The sequence below is a fragment of the Pleurodeles waltl genome, chromosome 10, assembly GCF_031143425.1.
Source record: "Pleurodeles waltl isolate 20211129_DDA chromosome 10, aPleWal1.hap1.20221129, whole genome shotgun sequence".
In the NCBI taxonomy this organism is placed as follows: Eukaryota; Metazoa; Chordata; class Amphibia; order Caudata; family Salamandridae; genus Pleurodeles; species Pleurodeles waltl.
Genome location: NC_090449.1, coordinates 477,222,015 through 477,245,574, shown reverse-complemented (window position 1 = coordinate 477,245,574; position 23,560 = coordinate 477,222,015). Strand labels below are relative to the sequence as shown.

Sequence of the window (23,560 nt, the reverse complement as noted above, 5' to 3'; positions counted from 1 at the left end):
CGGAACTGTGGTCAGAACGTTGACGTCCCTGTGACACCTCGTCGGCAAACGGGCATGGCAAAGTCGAAGTCCGCTTGGACTTCTTCTTCTTCTTGTGCCTCTTCCCCAAGTGCCCCGAGGACCTCGAGTGCGAAGAAGAGGACTTGGGGATCCTGGAGTGGTCCCGTGATTTGCACGGACATGAAAAGATCTTCGACAAAACGGTTGAAAAAAGGCTTGCAAAAAAGGTAAAGGGTAGCTCAATCCCGAACCTTCGCTTAACCAGTGCGGACGGATAAGAACTGATGTACGAGCCCACTGGTGGTGCCTTTATAGGTGACGTCACAGATGGCTCCAACAACTCTGACAAAGCCATGCGGAGCCGGACGACGCACGCGGATCGGAACGATGCTGCCCGACAGCGTGCGCAGGGTATTGCTCAGCAAAAAATTCAGGATTTGAAGCTGATGCCAGGGAATTCAAAGGTAATGAATCTGCAGCTAGAAGTCTCTGAGAGATCAAAAATGTTTCTTTTAAATGGTCACAGGCATATGAAAAGAGTTTCAAGAGAATTAAAAATGCCATAGAAAATGCTACAGAAATGGCATACTTCAATCCAAAGCTCCATACCAACATTGTGGTTGACGCTAGCCCCTTTGGGTTAGGCCCTATACTTGTACAGCATAGTGGACACCGAAAAGCAAGATGACATATTAGGGCCTCTGCTAGTAGAAGTTTATCTCAAACAGAAAGTGCTTACTTACAGCCTGAAAAAGAGTTTGGCTGTAGTATGGGCTTGTGAAAATTCCCATGAATTTCTGGGTGGAAGGCCTTTTATGCTGGCAAATGATCATCAAGCCTTGCTAGTCATCTTTGGCAATTAAAAAACCAAGATGCCTCCTCAAATTGAATGATGAGGACTACAATTGCAAGCATATAATTATACAATTGTGCATCAAACTGAAAGGATCTGAATCCTGCTATTTTTCAAGAGTGTCCATTCAAGTCATTGCAGTCCTGCCAAAATGGCTGAGGCCTACATCAATGTAATTGTCAAGTCAAGTACACCAGCTGCTCTATCGCTATCCCAGATTGTCACTGCTATGAATTAGGATAGTGACATGTCAAAGTTCAAAGACATAGTTACACATCCGTCATGGCACAGACATGGTCAACCTCTAAGTAAAGATGATGAATATCAAAAGTACAATAATGTCAAGGATGAATTGCCCATAAATTCAGAAGGAGTTATCCTGCAAGGATCAAGAATGTTGATTCCAGTGAGTCTATGACAAAAAGTGATAGAATTTGGTCATGAAAGACATTGTTTCATTGTTGCTACAAAGAGAGCTCTGCGAGATTGATTTTGGTTTCCATACCTCGATTAAATAGTTGAAAAGGTGCTCAAAGCCTGTCATGTATGCAATTGCCTTTCAACCAAAGTCACTCAACATAAGCTAAGCATGTCGGAACTCCCTAAACATGCCTGGAAGAAAGTAGCCATTGATTTCTTTGGCCCACTTGACGATGGACATCCTTTAATGGAGATAAGAGATGAATATTCATGTGTTCCATTGGTCAAAGTTCTCTCATCCACAACACACAGTCGAGTAATCGAAAAACTTGATGGCATATTGCAACATGGTGTTTGACAGCCACTATGAAGCCTGACAATGGTGTGGCCTAGACATTCAGCAGATACCAGGCTGGGGAAGACACTACACTAGTGATCAAAGATTGTGGCTTGACCAGTTTATAATACACAAAAGCCAGGAAAACATGGAAACTGGTCCTTGAGAAGGATCTTTGAAATACACAAATAGACTATTTGTCTGTGCTGGTAGTACAGAATGCTGCAACTTTCACTCCCAATGCTTTATATCTCTGAATTTGTCCTGGTTGCCACTGTTGTCTTCTTCTAAGGGCTGAAACGCAAGGCCCAGCATTATTGCTCTCAAAACTTTCATTTTTGACAGACAAATTCCCACACTACCTTCCGTTTACTGTCTGGGTTCCAGAGAAAAAAGCACATGTTGCAGGTGTCTAGGTCCGCTATGAGGAGCAGCTGGGGCCAGGCCAACAGCAATGATTTTGAAAGTATAAATTGTGCTGAAGCTTGTTATCTTCAGATGAGTCTTCACAGATTCTCAGGATCATTTATTGGCATACTCTGTAACACTAGCCTTTTAGAATTAAATGACCTACCTTGGGTATCCCTGGCTCCCGTGAATAGACTGTGATCACCTCTGTTAAGGCTCCTCTGCACATGGCCTCCAGAGTTTCTTCCTTGTAGAGGTGGTCAAATTCAGCACATCGGCAGCCAAAGAGGAGAACCATTTCCCCAGGTCTCTGACCTGCACCAGTGTGAGACAACACAAAACTTAAACTAAGTCTCCACTAAAACCATTCAGAGAAGATGTTAACTAGTGGGCTACATTCACAGGCATTGTTAATATTAATCATTGAGTGCATCACATTTACAGCACCTTAAATACTCACCACTGGCTAAGTAACTTGTTCAGCTCCTTAAATACTAAGGGGCATAATTAAGAAAAGTGGCGCGCCACTTTTCTTGTGCCCTTTACCACCACCCTACCGCCTCCACGTGTGCACCGTATTTAAAATACTGCGCAGCATGGCGCAGGATAGGGAGCAATAGCGTAATTTCTCATGACGCTATTGATGTACTCTGCAGAAGTAGCGCCAAAATATTGGCGCTACTCCTGCATAGTACATAAGCGCCCATTATAAACAATGGAAGCCCCTATAAACGCCTTGCCTGAGCAGGCGTTAAAAATGCCGAACAGAATGACGCAAGGCCATTTTTTCGTCCCCCTAATAGGGGAAACGCCCACTTTGTATACACTATGCCTGGCACAGGCATAATTTAGCACAAAGTGTTAAAAACCGGCACAGTGCATGCATTGTACCTCTTTGTAAATGTGGTGCCAGGATTTTGGCCTTCTTGGGCCACATTAGCGAAAAAAAATGTATGTTAATATGGCGCAAGGTAGCGCAAAGGGCTTATAAATCTGTCCCTAACATTGGTAAAAAGGTCACCTTCAGTGATAACACTGGTTACAGTACATCTATCATACTCTACGAAACAAAAGTTAAGTTGTCTATATGTCGGCATACGCACCTCCGAACCACTATTAGTGAGTGAGAGGGCAACCACAACACCTTCAATATTTGGTAAACTTTAACAAGTAGGTTACAGACAAACCACAGGCAATGCTTAATTTTTGCTTGTTGTTTCCGGAATGGAGCACCAGCATTTATTTTTGGAGGGCCGGCACTTATTTTTCTGCCTCAAGCATTTACTGCGAGCAAAAGACACATATGGGAAAGATGGAGAAAGAGGTAAACGAAAAAGCGTCACAAATGGGAAAAGCAGAAAGCTGCAAGAGTGAGCTCAATGGGCAGTGAGTGGCTTTAAATGGATTGAAGATGCCCGAGATGGCTTCAGGTTTACGTTGCCTTAGTATTCCGTGTTCGCACATTTAATTGCAGCAGCCGCATGTTTAAGAGGAGGGCTTTGGGCACCGTCACGTTTTTTTTTTTTTTTACAAATTAAGCACTAACCACAGGGCATATTAATTCTACATTACCATGGGCCCTTAGTTATGGAGTCTGTAGATTTCTAAACTGGACCAACCTTGCATGCCACCTACCCTGCCTTCAGTTTTTGGGTCTTAAGTAACGTTTTCAAGACGTGGAGAAGCAGTTATGCTAGAAACTCTAATACAAAACCATGCACCCCCTATGGAGTCATGTTCTAGAACACCATACCTTTCACCTCAATGTCATGGAGTCTCTGCTGCCAGAATCCTCTAAATGGGGCAATGCCGGTGCCAGGTCCCACCAGCATGCAGGGGGCTGTTGGATCTGCAGGCAACCGGAAGGAGTTTGCTCTGAAGAAAAAATGAAATCAAAAGAAAATATTGCACTCAAATTCTACTACTTTTCTAAGTCATTTTAACACCAACATTCTCCCGTTCATCACCTTAACAATCCAAAGCCCCCAAAAGGCCCTGAAATTGACCCTATGCCTGTCAGTGCTGACCAGCTTCTACAATAATGCATATAACATGCTGTTGTCTATAATCCGCACGGCTTGCTGCTAATGACTTTAATTTGTAAAACGTGTTACTATGGCATTATAGCTCGCTTCTCAGGGCTGTACCGGCTGTTAAAGGCCCTCTATTCGAGGTAAACATTTCCTGAGAGGCTGATGAGAAAATTGCTACAAATATCTTGGTTGCTCATAACTTAGGAAATAATCAGGTTCCATGTCGAGTGGAATGAAATGTGGGGGCAACGCTTATCGACAACAAGGTGGTGGTAACACGTGTGATGACAGAAATAAAGGGGATTTGCTATAAGGAGAGAAAGAGATAGCACCTCTTCCACTGACCAACTTCAGCCAGATATTCTGCCAAAGAAAATCCTGAGAAGGATGTTCTTGTGTCTACTGCCGTGGGGAATCCTTTATTTTAACTCTCAGGAGTAAAATGGTATTTTCTTGTTAAAACTTGAAGGAGGGGGGTTTTCTGTAGTGGAGTAATGCAGATATTTTTTCTTTTATTTCTATCATGCATCAGACATGCTTCTGTTTCTCTTGCTAAATGACATGTTGCAAAGGACATCCCTAAACGTATTTGTATGAATGTTAGTGGAAGAGAGGATGTCATGGGCTCTTGGAGGCACTGTGTTGATAAATAGCTGAATTTTCACATTTTTGCTCAAGTAACTAGTTACAACCAATACCCATTCCCTGCACAAATGCTGATAGGCTCCAGTTTCTGCACCAGGGATGGAAAGCAGAAGGAGGCAAAGTGAATGGGAAGTTAAGGTGTCGCACTTATGTAACTGTTGAGACCCCTAGGAGGAGGCAGGTAATGAGTCTCCAAACTAAAGCTGCAGGAAGAAGCCCTAAGGAGCTAGTATTATAAAGTGTGTAGCTAGTGCCCTGATGACTATCAGACAAAATGGTATGCTGAAGGAAAATGGAAGGTGAAGGTAGGAAATAAATGGCTGCCAAAGTAATTTTCTCTTCTGGTCTGGATTGTAAGATTTCCACGTGTTCTGACCAACGAGTAACAAAAAGTTCCCTCGTAGTGCCAAGGAACAGGATCCACCTCCTGAAGGTGAATGTCCCCTTGGGCCATCATAAGAAAATTAGAGTACGTGCCTCCACAGCTCTTCAGCTGTGCTTCATGATCACTAAGTTTCTCTTCTTGACAATTTGATGGTTGAGATGGAGCTGGCCCAGCAGGCGGAACATCTGCCTTGGAGGCAACTCCTATAGTGGTAGGACCGCCTGGGTGTAGGCTGAAGCATTAGAATTCTTGTAGATATACGATATATGGTAGTTCCATCTCTGGAGGCCAGCAGGGAGGCAGAAGAGAAGGCATCTGGGAAGATCTCAGAGGGAGGGATCAAGGGCAGGGTTACGTCTCAGACACTTCAGAATACACTCTGGACTAGTGAGTATCTGAACTCTTAAAGCAAGAGGCGCATTGCCGGGTCCAAGGGTGACTTGGGAATAGCAAGAGGGAAATGCAGACTAGTGACTGAGTTGCAACTATTGGACAGGAGTCCTGGATGCTATTTGGATTCTACCCTTAGTGTCACGACTCACGTGCTGCTGGCGCCTGGAAACCGCAGATCTAGTGGCGTAGGTCTTGAGGGTTCGGCTTTGGCCCAGAAAGGGGCGACTCTTTCTAGTAGCCACGGTGCTGCAGGCAGTGGAAACGCCAAGAACAGACCGTGCCCTTTAGAATTAGTGCCAGAGGGAAAAAACCCCAATAAAGGGGAAAAAACCTCCAAAAAATGGATTCCTGAAACGAAAACAAAACCAGGAATCAAACAGGAACAAAATGCAGGTAAATGCCAAATTGAAAAGATTCAGAACCGAAGGCTAAGAATCAGGAGCGAAGACACAATCTGAGCAGAAAGTGATGCAGCGCAAGGAAAGGGAGAAAACAGAGCCCTTATATACACCAAGAAACAGGAAGTGACCAACAGGAAGTAAAAAGACACCATTTTAGATAGGGAAAAAGTACATAGGATAGAATAGAACAGGAACCATAGAAAATAGGGACCAAGGAATGCTGGGAAGAAAAAGGTAACATGGGAAGGGGGAAAGACATAAAGAAAGGACAGAAAATGCCTCGAAAAAGTAAAGAACAAAAAGAAGAAGAAGAAAGAAACAGGTAAGGAGGGGTCAGGGGAGAACAGGGACACCACAGAAGACAGAGCGAGGCCCAAAATAATATCTGGGGCCTCGCGCTGTACAAAGAAGACTCGGGGCGCGCCGCGTCCTGAGAACGCGCTGCGCGGCGCGAGCCGAATGCTCGGCTCGCGCCGCGCCACGCGGCGCAACAGTAGGTCCCCCCCCCGAAAGTCTAGGTTTGAAGGGAAACAAACGATGAAAACGATAAAAGGTGGTAAGCTCCCCGAAGATCCAACTTGGTAAAACGTTGAGCCCCTCTGACTGCCTCTAAAATATCCTTAATGAGGGGCAAAGGATAACGATCCTTTATAGTTATCTTGTTTAGGCCTCGAAAGTCTATGCAAGGACGAAGATCTTTGGTCTTCTTAGGTACAAAAAAGAGAGGAGCCCCTGCTGGAGAAGATGATGGAACAATGAGACCACCCTGTACATTTTCCTCCAGATACTCCTTAAGAACTTCCTTTTCAGGTTCCGTGAGAGAATACATCCTCCCAAAGGGAACGACTGTTCCAGGTTCCAAAGGAATAGCACAATCGTACTCTCGATGTGGAGGTAATACAGGTCTGGATGGTTTTTGAAACACGTCTTGGAACTCTAAATAATGTTCAGGAACCCCTTGGACAGTGTTGATGGAATACTCCGTAGTACTCTTCATAGGTGTTAATCTGTTTGGTGACCAATATTTATCGGAAGCAAAGCAATTTTCTTGACAAAACTGTGAGGATAAAGAAATTGTCTGGGTTACCCAGTTCACATATGGGTTATGTCTAGTAAACCATGGAATTCCGAGAATAACGGTATGGTTGGGAGATGAAATGAGATCAAAAGAGAGGTGTTCTTGATGATTACCAAACTGTAAATTTAACATCAAGGTCGTAGTATCGACTGGACCTGAGGATATTAAAGATCCATCCACGTTGTGTACTTGTTCAGGAATGTCTTTGGGTTGAGTGGGAATTTGCAGATTAGTGGCCAATGTCTTATCCATGTATATACCACTAGCACCACAATCCAATAATGCCATAGTTCTTTCTTGGCGGCCATCAGGTAGTTGTAATATGACTGGTAACACGAACAAGTAAGTTGTATTGTCGTTGAATGAGCTGATAGAAGGTATAGCTGATGATCCCGTCCCCTCCCTTCTTACAGAGGACGGGAGGTGGCGTTTCCCAAGGGTCTAGGTGGACGTACAGGACATGTACGAAGCAGGTGACCAGCAGAACCACAGTAGAGGCACAATCCCTTCTTCCGTCTGTCTTCCTTCTCACTAGCAGAGAGTGGCCCTCGAGCAGTATCCACTTGCATGGGTTCCCCTTCTATATCTTTAGCAGGAGGACGAGATTCCTCAGGATGGGGTGGATACATCCGTGAAGAGCTTGGCTGAGACGCTCCTCTACTCCTTCTCTTCTCCATTCGTCGTTCTTGAAGACGATACTCGATGGAAAGTGCTTGATCCATGAGGCCACGAAGATCTTCAACTCTGGTGGAATGTACTAATTCATCCTTAATTTCTTCCTTAAGTCCTCTGCGAAACAAAGTTACCAGGGTACGCTCCACCCAAGTGGTCTCTGCCGCTAATTGACGGAAACGTGTAATATATCGGAGGACATCCTGGGAACCTTGCTGGATATCACATAATGCTTCCTCTGCCGAGGCTTCCAATCCTGGGCGACTAAACATTTGTTTGAAGCGGGTCACGAAGGCAGAATAGTCCGACAATACTGGATCGTTGGATGACACCATCGGGGTTGCCCAGGCCAATGCAGGACCGGATAATGCACTAATAAGATATCCCACCTTTGTCCTGTCATGAGAGAATTGGCTAGGTCTGAAGGCGAAGTAAACCGTTAATGCATCCAGGAATTCACGCAGTTTAGTTGGTTCACCAGAGAAGTGAGGCGTTGAGGCGGAGATAGTCGGAACATCGCCACTGCGGAGGGCCAAAGCCTGTCGTAAGACCGCATTCTCGTTGCGCAATTGTTGCAATTCCTGAGCTTGTTGTTGAATAGTAGTCAAAAAAGATGAATCAGGATCTGCAGCCGCCGCCACTGTGTCATCCATAGTATCAGAAGATGTCGGAATGGTTTGGCGCTGCATTCTGTCACGACTCACGTGCTGCTGGCGCCTGGAAACCGCAGATCTAGTGGCGTAGGTCTTGAGGGTTCGGCTTTGGCCCAGAACGGGGCGACTCTTTCTAGTAGCCACGGTGCTGCAGGCAGTGGAAACGCCAAGAACAGACCGTGCCCTTTAGAATTAGTGCCAGAGGGAAAAAACCCCAATAAAGGGGAAAAAACCTCAAAAAAATGGATTCCTGAAACGAAAACAAAACCAGGAATCAAACAGGAACAAAATGCAGGTAAATGCCAAATTGAAAAGATTCAGAACCGAAGGCTAAGAATCAGGAGCGAAGACACAATCTGAGCAGAAAGTGATGCAGCGCAAGGAAAGGGAGAAAACAGAGCCCTTATATACCAAGAAACAGGAAGTGACCAACAGGAAGTAAAAAGACACCTTTTTAGATAGGGAAAAAGTACATAGGATAGAATAGAACAGGAACCATAGAAAATAGGGACCAAGGAATGCTGGGAAGAAAAAGGTAACATGGGAAGGGGGAAAGACATAAAGAAAGGACAGAAAATGCCTCGAAAAAGTAAAGAACAAAAAGAAGAAGAAGAAAGAAAAAGAAACAGGTAAGGAGGGGTCAGGGGAGAACAGGGACACCACAGAAGACAGAGCGAGGCCCAAAATAATATCTGGGGCCTCGCGCTGTACAAAGAAGACTCGGGGCGCGCCGCGTCCTGAGAACGCGCTGCGCGGCGCGAGCCGAATGCTCGGCTCGCGCCGCACCACGCGGCGCAACACTTAGGTTGTACTATTTCTTTGAAGTTTTTCACTCGTACCAAGAAGGGAGAAAATTCAGATTGCTCCATATCTGCTACTTCTATCTGTGAAACGGACTACACAGCTTTTTATTTGGGCGGCTTTGGGCCTGATTTAAAGTTTGGTGGACTAGGATGCTCTCTCACACACGTGACAGACATCTTGTCTGCAGTATTACAAATGCATTATATCTTATGGAACTTATAATAAGGTAGACAACACATTTTGTAACAGAGTATTCTCTCCGAAGAACTCTAAATCAGGCACTTTGTCTGGTCAGTACTGAATATTTGTACCTCTTCTTTTCATAAGCTATACAAACTGCCTTGCAATTGGGTAATAATTGAACCTGTATGTAAATTGCCAAGCATCAGCAAGGCATTGGCATCAAGCTCTATATAGTCACTGTTACAATGTAAGCAGTTCACGAATGAATCATCAGTACAAAATGAGAGGGGGTAACAGAGTGGATTCATTAAAAAAACAGCCTAGGCCTCATGCAGGGGATGAAAGTGCTAACACAGGAAGTGTAAAGGTGGAGTCCAGGGAGGGGTTGCATTTTAAGGGCAGAGAGTGGATGAGCTGGAAGTCTCTGCTAACACTGTGTTTTGTTTACAGCGCAGGTTGAGCAACACAGCAACACTCTGTACCATGATATGTGGGAATCTCGCTATCATTTCATTCGCTCTTTGTCTGTTGCGCTGCTAAAGTTGTGAGCGGTGCTACGCGCAACAGTCACACATATTTATTGACTTTGTAATGTAGGTGCATGCTTGCTTTGAGGTGTTCCCAGATCGCAAATTAGATAGCATGTGTAAGGGGGAGTTTTCAATATTGGGAGATCAGTGAGGTTTCCCGTGGGTCACATGGGTCTATAATAAAATGCAGAACACCTGCCTGGCATGGCACTCTGCGAGAAGTACACAGCCATGGGTGTCAGCCGCCCAGTTGAGAGAAAGCACCAGCGGTGCCTGTTCCACACGCACAGACACCATCAACAAAGCACCACAGTGGTGCAGGAAGGGTAAAAACATAGACATCCTGACATACTGGAGGCCGATTAAGAGCCCAGCTATACTATCACCGGTAAAAGATGCCACACAATGAAGAATGCAACATAAAGATTACTGACAAGCTCAGCAGATGGGTCAAAATATCTGAGCAGCCAGGACGACTCACAAGGCTGCATGCAAGGCCTACCTCCAGCCACGCTGCACATACTACCCATAGAGCCATTCGCCATCGAAGGGGCCCCATCCACTCAAGCACCAAGGTGGAAAGGTTAGAACTCTACTTTGAGGTCACAGAGGCCACAGCAAGCAGGAAAAGAGCATTGTTGCTGCACTTTGTAAAAATAGATATAGACAAAGTATCCAAAATGGTCATGCAATTGGCCCCAAACTAATAGTGGTCTCGAGTGCCCACATCAAACCCATGGCGAAGACGGATTACTAATGCTTTGTAGTTTGACAATCCAGGAAAGAGCAAGAAAAATCGTTAGATGCATTTTGTGCAAGGTTGAAAGAACTAACAAGCACCTGTGCATTTGACAATATGGCAGGAAGAAATTTGTGGCTGCCCTTCAGTAAAGCTCTGAATAAGCATTCTACAATAATACAGCAAATTTCTGGCCACCATACTTACGCTGGGGCATTCAAAAGAACTATCGAACACTACAAAAGCAGAACCGGTGACTGCATTGTCACACAAGACCACCAGGGAAACAAAAGAAGGCCTCAGAAACACCGAAGACGTGTGGCAACTGTGGAGGTGAAAGCCACTGACCCGAAGAGTGCCCAGCAAAAGGAAAAAAAGACACAATATGTGGGAGGTACAACCACTTTGCGAAGGTTTGCTTTGGACAGGAAGGCAACAGCAACAATGAACAGAATATCTACACTGGGATGGAAGACATGAATGATGAAGACATGGTGCATTCAGCATTCATGATAGGGAGCGCTCCTGCTACCTGACGCTCTCCCCCAGAGTGTAAGTTGAAAGTAGGGTGAAATGCCATCATCACAATCATCGACACATAGCATCCATTGATATTATGTCACACAAAACATACCAATCGATTGAATTCAAAGACATTTTCCAAGGGACCAGCAGCCTGAGAAGAAACACAAACAATAGCTCTACACATCCACAAATCGATACAACCAATAGCCCTCTGACACCATCAGATAGCGCTCCATCTCAGACCAAAAGTGGAACAAGATCTGGAAAAACTCAAGATAGCTATCATCATTGAGAAAGTCAAGGGACCTACCTCTGAGTGTCCTGCATTGTCGTCACAAGAAAACCCAAGCGTCCTGGAGAAGTTCGCATATGCTTGGGTCTGAGGCAACCAAATGTAACCATCAAACAGGACCATGACTATTGATTAAATAAACAGAGAACTAAGTGGAGCCAGCTGTAGGAGGCTGGACTGGCTTGTAGTGAGTACCAAGGGGTACTTGCACCTTGCACCAGGCCCAGTTATCCCTTATTAGTGTATAGGGTGTCTAGCAGCTTAGGCTGATAGATAATGGTAGCTTAGCAGAGCAGCTTAGGCTGAACTAGGAGACGTGTGAAGCTACTACAGTACCACTTAGTGTCATATGCACAATATCATAAGAAAACACAATACACAGTTATACTAAAAATAAAGGTACTTTATTTTTATGACAATATGCCAAAGTATCTTAGAGTGTACCCTCAGTGAGAGGATAGGAAATATACACAAGATATATATACCCAATAGCAAAAATATGCAGTATAGTCTTAGAAAACAGTGCAAACAATGTATAGTTACAATAGGATGCAATGGGGAAACATAGGGATAGGGGCAACACAAACCATATACTCCAGAAGTGGAATGCGAACCACGAATGGACCCCAAACCTATGTGACCTTGTAGAGGGTCGCTGGGACTATTAGAAAATAGTGAGAGTTAGAAAAATAACCCTCCCCAAGACCCTGAAAAGTGAGTGCAAAGTGCACCAAAGTTCCCCTAAGGACAAAAGAGTCGTGTTAGAGGAATAATGCAGGAAAGACACAAACCAGCAATGCAACAACTGTGGATTTCCAATCTAGGGTACCTGTGGAACAAGGGGACCAAGTCCAAAAGTCACAAGCAAGTCGGAGATGGGCAGATGCCCAGGAAATGCCAGCTGCGGGTGCAAAGAAGCTTCGACTGGACAGAAGAAGCTGAGGTTTCTGCAGGAACGAAAAGGGCTAGAGACTTCCCCTTTGGTGGACGGATCCCTCTCGCCTTGCAGAGTCGTGCAGGAGTGTTTTCCCGCCGGAAGGACGCCAACAAGCCTTGCTACATGCAAATCGTGCGTTTGGCGTTTTTGGACGCTGCTGGGGCCCAGGAGGGACCAGGAGGTCGCAAATTGGACCTGCAGAGAGAGGGGACGTCGAGCAAGACAAAGAGCCCTCACTGAAGCAGGTAGCACCCGGAGAAGTGCCAGAAACAGGCACTACGAGGATGCGTGAAACGGTGCTCGCCGAAGTTGCACAAAGGAGTCCCACGTCGCCGGAGACCAACTTAGAAAGTCGTGCAATGCAGGTTAGAGTGCCGTGGACCCAGGCTTGGCTGTGCACGAAGGATTTCCGCCGGAAGTGCACAGGGGCCGGAGTAGCTGCAAAGTCGCGGTTCCCAGCAATGCAGCCCAGCGAGGTGAGGCAAGGACTTACCTCCACCAAACTTGGGCTGAAGAGTCACTGGACTGTGGGGGTCACTTGGACAGTGTCGCTGGATTCGAGGGACCTCGCTCGTCGTGCTGAGAGGAGACCCAAGGGACCGGTAATGCAGCTTTTTGGTGCCTGCGGTTGCAGGGGGAAGATTCCGTCGACCCACGGGAGATTTCTTCGGAGCTTCTGGTGCAGAGAGGAGGCAGGCTACCCCCACAGCATGCACAAGCAGGAAAACAGTCGAGAAGGCGGCAGGATCAGCGTTACAGAGTTGCAGTAGTCGTCTTTGCTACTATGTTGCAGGTTTGCAGGCTTCCAGCGCGGTCAGCGGTCGTTTCCTTATCAGAAGGTGAAGAGGGAGATGCAGAGGAACTCGGATGAGCTCTTGCATTCGTTATCTAAAGTTTCCCCAGAGACAGAGACCCTAAATAGCCAGAAAAGAGGGTTTGGCTACCTAGGAGAGAGGAAAGGCTACTAACACCTGAAGGAGCCTATCAGCAGGAGTCTCTGACGTCACCTGGTGGCACTGGCCACTCAGAGCAGTCCAGTGTGCCAGCAGCACCTCTGTTTCCAAGATGGCAGAGGTCTGGAGCACACTGGAGGAGCTCTGGACACCTCCCAGGGGAGGTGCAGGTCAGGGGAGTGGTCACTCCCCTTTCCTTTGTCCAGTTTCGCGCCAGAGCAGGGGCTAAGGGGTCCCTGAACCGGTGTAGACTGGCTTATGCAGAATTGGGCACATCTGTGCCCAACAAAGCATTTCCAGAGGCTGGGGGAGGCTACTCCTCCCCTGCCTTCACACCATTTTCCAAAGGGAGAGGGTGTCACACCCTCTCTCAGAGGAAGTTCTTTGTTCTGCCATCCTGGGCCAGGCCTGGCTGGACCCCAGGAGGGCAGCTGCCTGTCTGAGGGGTTGGCAGCAGCAGCAGCTGCAGTGAAACCCCAGGAAGGGCAGTCTGGCAGTACCAGGGTCTGTGCTACAGACCACTGGGATCATGGAATTGTACCAACAATGCCAGGATGGCATAGAGGGGGCAATTCCATGATCATAGACATGTTACATGGCCATATTCGGAGTTACCATGGTGAAGCTACATATAGGTAGTGACCTATATGTAGTGCACGCATGTAATGGTGTCCCCGCACTCACAAAGTTCAGTGAATTGGCTCTGAACAATGTGGGGGCACCTTGGCTAGTGCCAGGGTGCCCTCACACTAAGTAACTTTGCACCTAACCTTTACCAGGTAAAGGTTAGACATATAGGTGACTTATAAGTTACTTAAGTGCAGTGTAAAATGGCTGTGAAATAACGTGGACGTTATTTCACTCAGGCTGCAGTGGCAGGCCTGTGTAAGAATTGTCAGAGCTCCCTATGGGTGGCAAAAGAAATGCTGCAGCCCATAGGGATCTCCTGGAACCCCAATACCCTGGGTACCTCAGTACCATATACTAGGGAATTATAAGGGGGTTCCAGTAAGCCAATGTAAATTGGTAAAAATGGTCACTAGCCTGTCAGTGACAATTTGGAAAGAAATGAGAGAGCATAACCACTGAGGTTCTGATTAGCAGAGCCTCAGTGAGACAGTTAGTCACTACACAGGTAACCCATTCAGGCACACTTATGAGCACTGGGGCCCTGGGTTACCAGGGTCCCAGTGACACATACAACTAAAACAACATATATACAGTGAAAAATGGGGGTAACATGCCAGGCAAGATGGTACTTTCCTACACAACCCCCCCCCAAACGAAGGACAATAAGACTAGCCATTACCTGATGAGTCTTCATTGTCTAAGTGGAAATATCTGGAGAGTCCATCTGCATTGGAGTGGCTACTCCCAGGTCTATGTTCCACTGTATAGTCCATTCCCTGTAGGGATATGGACCACCTCAACAATTTAGGATTTTCACCTTTCATTTGTTTTAGCCAAAGTAGAGGTTTGTGGTCTGTCTGAACAATGAAGTGAGTGCCAAACAGGTATGGCCTCAACTTCTTCAGAGCCCAGACCACAGCAAAGGCCTCCCTCTCAATGGCAGACCAACGCTTTTCTCTAGGGGTCAACCTCCTACTAATAAAAGCAACAGGTTGATCCTGGCCCTCAGAATTAAGTTGTGATAGGACTGCCCCTACTCCTAATTCAGATGCATCAGTTTGGACATAGAATTTTTTAGAGTAACAAGGGCTTTTCAGGACAGGTGCAGAGCACATGGCCTGCTTCAGCTCCTCAAAAGCTTTCTGACAGCTTGCTGTCCATAATACCTTTTTAGGCATTTTCTTGGATGTGAGGTCATTAAGAGGGGCTGCAATGGAGCCATAGTTCTTAATGAACCTCCTGTAATACCCAGTGAGGCCTAGGAAGGCTCTCACCTGAGTCTGAGTGGTAGGGGGAACCCAATCAATAATAGTTTGGATTTTCCCCTGAAGTGGTGCAATCTGTTCCCCACCAACAAGGTGTCCCAGATAAACCACCTTACCCTGCCCTATCTGGCACTTTGAAGCCTTGATAGTGAGGCCTGCCTTTTGCAGAGCCTCCAAAACTTTCCATAGGTGGACCAGGTGATCATCCCAGCTGGAGCTAAAGACAGCTATATCGTCCAAATATGCTGCACTGAAAGCTTCCAGCCCTTGCAGGACTGTGTTCACCAACCTCTGAAAAGTGGCAGGTGCATTTTTCAAACCAAAAGGCATTACAGTAAACTGGTAATGTCCTCCAATGGTAGAAAATGCAGTCTTAGGTTTAGCATCTTCTGACAATTTGATCTGCCAATACCCTGCAGTCAAATCAAAAGTGCTTAGATACTTGGCAGATGCCAGTGTATCTATAAGCTCATCTGCCCTGGGTATAGGGTGAGCATCAGTTTTGGTTACCAAGTTGAGACCTCTATAGTCTACACAAAACCTAATTTCCTTCTTTCCATCTTTAGAATTGGGTTTTGGTACCAGTACCACAGGAGAAGCCCATGGACTGTCAGAGTGCTCAACCACTCCTAGTTCTAACATTTTCTGAACTTCTTGCTTTATGCAGTCCCTGACATGGTCAGGCTGCCTATAGATCTTACTTTTGACAGGTAAACTGTCTCCAGTATCTATAGCGTGCTCACACCAAGAAGTGGTGCCTGGCACAATAGAGAAGAGTTCTGAAAATTGTCCTAGGAGATTTATGCAATTATCTTTCTGCTCAGCAGTAAGACAATCAGCCAAAACTACACCTTCCACAAGAGCATCTTGTTCTGTGGAAGAGAAGAGATCAGGTAGAGGATCACTGTCTTCTTCCTGTCCCTCATCTGTTGCCATGAGCAGGGTGAGATCAGCCCTGTCATAGTAGGGTTTCAGGCGGTTGACATGGAGCACCCTAAGGGGACTCCTGGCAGTGCCTAAGTCAACCAAGTAGGTGACTTCACCCTTTTTTTCAACAATTGTGTGGGGTCCACTCCATTTATCTTGGAGTGCTCTTGGGGCCACAGGCTCCAAGACCCACACTTTCTGCCCTGGTTGGTACTGAACCAAAACAGCCTTCTGATCATGCCATTGCTTCTGGAGCTCTTGGCTGGCCTGAAGGTTTTTACTGGCCTTTTTCATGTACTCAGCCATCCTTGATCTGAGGCCAAGTACATAATCCACTATATCCTGCTTAGGAGCTTTTAAAGGTTGTTCCCAACCCTCCTTTACAAGTGTGAGTGGACCCCTAACAGGGTGTCCAAAAAGAAGTTCAAAGGGGCTGAAGCCCACTCCTTTCTGGGGTACCTCCCTGTAGGCAAAAAGGAGGCATGGTAGAAGGATATCCCATCTCCTGCGGAGTTTTTCAGGGAGTCCCATAATCATGCCTTTGAGAGTTTTATTAAATCTCTCCACCAGTCCATTTGTTTGTGGATGATAGGGTGTTGTGAACTTGTAAGTTACACCACACTCCTTCCACATGGCCTTTAAGTATGCAGACATGAAATTGCTTCCTCTGTCTGATACTACTTCCTTTGGGAAGCCCACCCTGGAAAATATTCCCAGGAGGGCCTTTGCCACTGCAGGAGCTGTAGTGGTCCTTAAAGGAATAGCTTCAGGATATCTTGTGGCATGGTCCACTACCACCAAGATAAACCTATTGCCTGAAGCAGTAGGAGGGTCAAGGGGGCCAACTATGTCAACCCCTACCCTTTCAAAGGGAACCCCAACCACAGGCAGTGGGATAAGGGGTGCCTTTGGAGTGCCACCTGTCTTGCCACTGGCTTGACAGGTTTCACAGGACTTACAAAATTCCTTTGTGTCCTCAGACATCCTAGGCCAATGAAACAATGTTACCAATCTGTCCCAAGTTTTCATTTGACCCAGGTGCCCAGCTAAGGGAATGTCATGTACCAGTGTTAGGAGGAACTTTCTGTACTCCTGAGGAATCACTAATCTCCTGGCAGCTCCAGGTTTAGGATCCCTATGCTCAGTGTACAAGAGGTTGTCCTCCCAGTAAACTCTGTGAGAGTCACTGACATCCCCATTAGCCTGTTTGACAGCTTGCTGTCTGAGACCCTCTAATGTGGGACAGGTTTGCTGTGCCACACTCAGCTCCTCCCTGGCAGGCCCCCCTTCACCCAAAAGCTCAGCAGTGTCTGCTTCCAGCTCCTCTGGTGTAGGTTCTGCACAGGGAGGGAATTCTTCTTCCTCAGAAGTAGAATCCACTGTAGAGGGAGGGATAGTAGGAAGTGGTTTGCTTCTACTAGCCCTAGCTTTAGGGAGCACTTGGTCCATTGTTCCAGGATCCAAGCTTCCCTGTCCTTTTTGGCCTGAGCCCTTGTCAAAGCAAAAATATGCCCTGGGATGCCCAGCATTGCTGCATGGGCCTCCAACTCCACATCTGACCAAGCTGATGTCTCCAAATCATTCCCTAATAGACAGTCTACAGGTAAATCTGAAGCTACCACAACTTTCTTTGGACCAGTTACCCCCCCCCCCCCAGTTGAGATTTACAACAGCCATGGGGTGGCTTTGTGTTATGTTGTGAGCATCGGTTACTTGGTACTGGTGTCCAAGTATGTGTTGTTCAGGGTGCACCAGTTTCTCAATCACCATTGTGACACTGGCACCTGTGTCCCTGTAGGCCTGGACCTCAACACCATTTATTAGGGTTAGTTGCTTGTACTTCTCCAAGTTATGGGGGCAAGCAACCAAAGTGGCTAAATCAATAGCCCCTTCAGAGACTAAAGTAGCCTCTGTGGTCTCCCTAATCAGACCAACCCCAACTAAATTACCAAAAGTGAGCCCAGCTACTCCCTTGGATTGGCTATTAGTAGGTTTGCTCCCACCACCACTGCTATTAGTAGGGACACTAGGTGTAGCAGTAGGGGTTGTAGTGGTAGGAGCTGTGGTGCCTTTCTTTGGACAACTGGGATCTGTTGTCCAATGGCCTTTTATCTTACATAAATAGCACCATGGTTTCTTTTCCTTGTTCTGATTAAAGGAGGATTTGGTTGTGTTTTTGTGGGCCTGATGAAGACTCATTTTTAGATTTGTCCCCACCTTTGTCTGAAGACTTACCATCCTTCTTTTTGTTGCCATCTTTGTCACCCCCTGTATGAACTTTTCTGTTCACTCTTGTTCTGACCCATTTGTCTGCCTTCTTTCCCAATTCTTGGGGAGAGGTCAGATCAGAGTCCACCAAGTACTGGTGCAACAAATCAGACACACAATTATTAAGAATATGCTCTCTCAGGATTAAGTTATACAGGCTGTCATAATCAGTAACTTTACTGCCATGTAACCACCCCTCCAAGGCCTTCACTGCCTGGTCAATGAAATCAACCCAGTCTTGTGAAGACTCCTTTTTGGTCTCTCTGAACTTTATCCTGTACTGTTCAGTGGTTAAGCCATAACCATCCAGGAGTGCATTCTTAAGAACTTGGAAATTATTAGCATCATTTTCTTTTACAGTAAGGAGCCTATCCCTACCTTTTCCACTAAATGATAGCCATAGGATAGCAGCCCACTGCTTTTGAGGGACATCCTGTACAGCACAGGCCCTCTCAAGTGCAGCAAACCACTTGTTAATGTCATCCCCCTCCTTATAAGGGGGAACTATCTTGTGCAGATTCCTGGAATCATGCTCTTTTGCAGGATGACTATGGGGAATACTGCTGCTGCCACCATGGGTATCTAAACCCAACTTCTGTCTTTCCTTCTCTAATTCTAAAGACTGTCTATCCAAATCCAGCTGTTGCTTCTTGAGCGTCAGTCTGGTTTGTTCCACTCTCAATCTATTGAGCTCCCTTTCTAACAATCTGTCATCAGGGTGGGTGGGAGGGACATTTCTAGATACAGAGGTATGATGGGAATGAACAGAAGGAGACCTGTCCCTTACAGAGGGCACCCTAACAGCTTGGCTACCAGTATAATGTGAGAGCACACCATCAGTATGGTGTGATTCAACCTCTGTACCAACTATGCTAGACTGTCTAGTAATGGGCAGGCTGAGAAGTTTCTTTCCTGAACCTTTTCCTGGGGGAGTCCCTGGATCAGATTGAGAACCATTAGCTACTTTTTCACCAGATTGGGCACTTATGGCCTTATCCTGTACTCTAAGCATATTAATTAACAGTTCTAAGGAAGGATTCTTCCCTACACTCAAACCTCTCTCTATGCAGAGACTCCTTGCTCCTTTCCAGCTAAGGTGATCATATGCAAGTTTGGACAGTTCAACATTTTTTCCTGTGCCAGACATTTTTTAGAGAGAGTTAAAGTGATAGAAAAAGAGAAAAAAGTTTTCAGAACTTTTTTTGGAAAGACAGAAAAAACTTTTTAAACTTTTAAGAACTTTTTGAAAGTTTAGAAGTACTTTTCAGCACTTAGAAAAGAGTGAAAAGAGGAAATGCAAAACTTTTTGGCTATGTGTATATACACTGACCTTGTTTTGTATATTTTTCTCTTATGAAAAGTACAATGACAAGAGTGGTAAGTAGTCTCAAGCACTTATCCCACCACTGCACAACCAATGTAGGAGGCTGGACTGGCTTGTAGTGAGTACCAAGGGGTACTTGCACCTTGCACCAGGCCCAGTTATCCCTTATTAGTGTATAGGGTGTCTAGCAGCTTAGGCTGATAGATAATGGTAGCTTAGCAGAGCAGCTTAGGCTGAACTAGGAGACGTGTGAAGCTACTACAGTACCACTTAGTGTCATATGCACAATATCATAAGAAAACACAATACACAGTTATACTAAAAATAAAGGTACTTTATTTTTATGACAATATGCCAAAGTATCTTAGAGTGTACCCTCAGTGAGAGGATAGGAAATATACACAAGATATATATACAAAATAGCAAAAATATGCAGTATAGTCTTAGAAAACAGTGCAAACAATGTATAGTTACAATAGGATGCAATGGGGAAACATAGGGATAGGGGCAACACAAACCATATACTCCAGAAGTGGAATGCGAACCACGAATGGACCCCAAACCTATGTGACCTTGTAGAGGGTCGCTGGGACTATTAGAAAATAGTGAGAGTTAGAAAAATAACCCTCCCCAAGACCCTGAAAATTGAGTGCAAAGTGCACCAAAGTTCCCCTAAGGACAAAAGAGTCGTGTTAGAGGAATAATGCAGGAAAGACACAAACCAGCAATGCAACAACTGTGGATTTCCAATCTAGGGTACCTGTGGAACAAGGGGACCAAGTCCAAAAGTCACAAGCAAGTCGGAGATGGGCAGATGCCCAGGAAATGCCAGCTGCGGGTGCAAAGAAGCTTCGACTGGACAGAAGAAGCTGAGGTTTCTGCAGGAACGAAAAGGGCTAGAGACTTCCCCTTTGGTGGACGGATCCCTCTCGCCTTGGAGAGTCGTGCAGAAGTGTTTTCCCGCCGGAAGGAGGCCAACAAGCCTTGCTACACGCAAATCGTGCGTTTGGCGTTTTTGGACTCTGCTGGGGCCCAGGAGGGACCAGGAGGTCGCAAATTGGACCTGCAGAGAGAGGGGACGTCGAGCAAGACGAAGAGCCCTCACTGAAGCAGGTAGCACCCGGAGAAGTGCCAGAAACAGGCACTACGAGGATGCGTGAAACGGTGCTCGCCGAAGTTGCACAAAGGAGTCCCACGTCGCCGGAGACCAACTTAGAAAGTCGTGCAATGCAGGTTAGAGTGCCGTGGACCCAGGCTTGGCTGTGCATGAAGGATTTCTGCCGGAAGTGCACAGGGGCCGGAGTAGCTGCAAAGTCGCGGTTCCCAGCAATGCAGCCCAGCGAGGTGAGGCAAGGACTTACCTCCACCAAACTTGGGCTGAAGAGTCACTGGACTGTGGGGGTCACTTGGACAGTGTCGCTGGATTCGAGGGACCTCGCTCGTCGTGCTGAGAGGAGACCCAAGGGACCGGTAATGCAGCTTTTTGGTGCCTGCGGTTGCAGGGGGAAGATTCAGTCGACCCACGGGAGATTTCTTCGGAGCTTCTGGTGCAGAGAGGAGGCAGGCTACCCCCACAGCATGCACAAGCAGGAAAACAGTCGAGAAGGCGGCAGGATCAGCGTTACAGAGTTGCAGTAGTCGTCTTTGCTACTATGTTGCAGGTTTGCAGGCCTCCAGCGCGGTCAGCGGTCGTTTCCTTATCAGAAGGTGAAGAGGGAGATGCAGAGGAACTCGGATGAGCTCTTGCATTCGTTATCTAAAGTTTCCCCAGAGACAGAGACCCTAAATAGCCAGAAAAGAGGGTTTGGCTACCTAGGAGAGAGGAAAGGCTACTAACACCTGAAGGAGCCTATCAGCAGGAGTCTCTGACGTCACCTGGTGGCACTGGCCACTCAGAGCAGTCCAGTGTGCCAGCAGCACCTCTGTTTCCAAGATGGCAGAGGTCTGGAGCTCACTGGAGGAGCTCTGGACACCTCCCAGGGGAGGTGCAGGTCAGGGGAGTGGTCACTCCCCTTTCCTTTGTCCAGTTTCGCGCCAGAGCAGGGGCTAAGGGGTCCCTGAACCGGTGTAGACTGGCTTATGCAGAATTGGGCACATCTGTGCCCAACAAAGCATTTCCAGAGGCTGGGGGAGGCTACTCCTCCCCTGCCTTCACACCATTTTCCAAAGGGAGAGGGTGTCACACCCTCTCTCAGAGGAAGTTCTTTGTTCTGCCATCCTGGGCCAGGCCTGGCTGGACCCCAGGAGGGCAGCTGCCTGTCTGAGGGGTTGGCAGCAGCAGCAGCTGCAGTGAAACCCCAGGAAGGGCAGTCTGGCAGTACCAGGGTCTGTGCTACAGACCACTGGGATCATGGAATTGTACCAACAATGCCAGGATGGCATAGAGGGGGCAATTCCATGATCATAGACATGTTACATGGCCATATTCGGAGTTACCATGGTGAAGCTACATATAGGTAGTGACCTATATGTAGTGCACGCGTGTAATGGTGTCCCCGCACTCACAAAGTTCAGTGAATTGGCTCTGAACAATGTGGGGGCACCTTGGCTAGTGCCAGGGTGCCCTCACACTAAGTAACTTTGCACCTAACCTTTACCAGGTAAAGGTTAGACATATAGGTGACTTATAAGTTACTTAAGTGCAGTGTAAAATGGCTGTGAAATAACGTGGACGTTATTTCACTCAGGCTGCAGTGGCAGGCCTGTGTAAGAATTGTCAGAGCTCCCTATGGGTGGCAAAAGAAATGCTGCAGCCCATAGGGATCTCCTGGAACCCCAATACCCTGGGTACCTCAGTACCATATACTAGGGAATTATAAGGGTGTTCCAGTAAGTCAATGTAAATTGGTAAAAATGGTCACTAGCCTGTCAGTGACAATTTGGAAAGAAATGAGAGAGCATAACCACTGAGGTTCTGATTAGCAGAGCCTCAGTGAGACAGTTAGTCACTACACAGGTAACCCATTCAGGCACACTTATGAGCACTGGGGCCCTGGGTTACCAGGGTCCCAGTGACACATACAACTAAAACAACATATATACAGTGAAAAATGGGGGTAACATGCCAGGCAAGATGGTACTTTCCTACACCAGCTGGTTCTGAAAAGTAGAACTTTAGCTGGCTATCACCAGCTCAGTAAGGTTCCAGGTATATAACAACATTCTCCACGCATGTGGGACTCCACTGATAGCAGTAACCAAATTTTGGACTATCAAGCATAAAGAAAGTGTTCCAAAACACAGTTCAAGAAGTCCTGACAGAGCTGTCAGGAGTCCTCAACGTAAGTGACGATATCCTTGCATATGCCACTACAGAGAAAGAGTACAACCTGCGCCTGAATGAGGCCCGCCAAAGGATACAAGAAGCCAGACTCTTTTTACACAGAGAAAAGTGATAATTCCTGATGAGACGCTTCAGCTTTTTGGGGTATATGTTCTAAGCTGAGGGTGTAGCCCCAGACTCCAACAAGGAGCAGGATGTGAAGAAAGCCCTTCCTCCGACAAATGTCTTGGAAATCTGCAGTTTTCCTGGCATGGTAAAGTCCTGCAGTAGTTTTACCAAGGATCTCACCAACCTGACTGATCCACTCCAAAACCTCATAAAAGCATCTGCAACATGTACCTGGGGAGAACAATAGGAACAAGCATTCCAGGCCATGGAAGATGAATTGTCAGCAACCACCATCCTAGCTATTTTGAACCCCGAAGAGAGACAGTCCTAGCAGTGGATGTAGACCCAAAAGGACTGGGAGAGGGCCCTCACCAAAAACAAAGTTATGGAGAGTGGTCCCGGTGCCAGATGATCATTAGTCCCCAGAGAGCAATACTGCTCCCAAATAGGAAAGGAGCCCATCCCCATTCCTGGGGCACAGACACTTCCACATCTACGTATACAAACACCTGCT

At 46.6% G+C, this 23,560-nt stretch overlaps 1 protein-coding gene across 2 annotated transcripts in view; it reads right to left on the bottom strand.

Annotated features, from left to right (window-relative positions):
• NOS3 (nitric oxide synthase 3) overlaps window positions 1–23,560 on the bottom strand; it is a 780,913-nt gene that overhangs the window by 94,411 nt on the left and 662,942 nt on the right. For both annotated transcript variants that reach the window (XM_069210763.1, XM_069210764.1), the window contains exons 23-24: window positions 3,772–3,893; window positions 2,185–2,333 (exon numbers count right to left, since the gene is read on the bottom strand). In XM_069210763.1, the coding sequence (XP_069066864.1) occupies window positions 2,185–2,333; window positions 3,772–3,893 (271 nt within the window). The remainder of the gene's footprint in view (window positions 1–2,184; window positions 2,334–3,771; window positions 3,894–23,560) is intronic.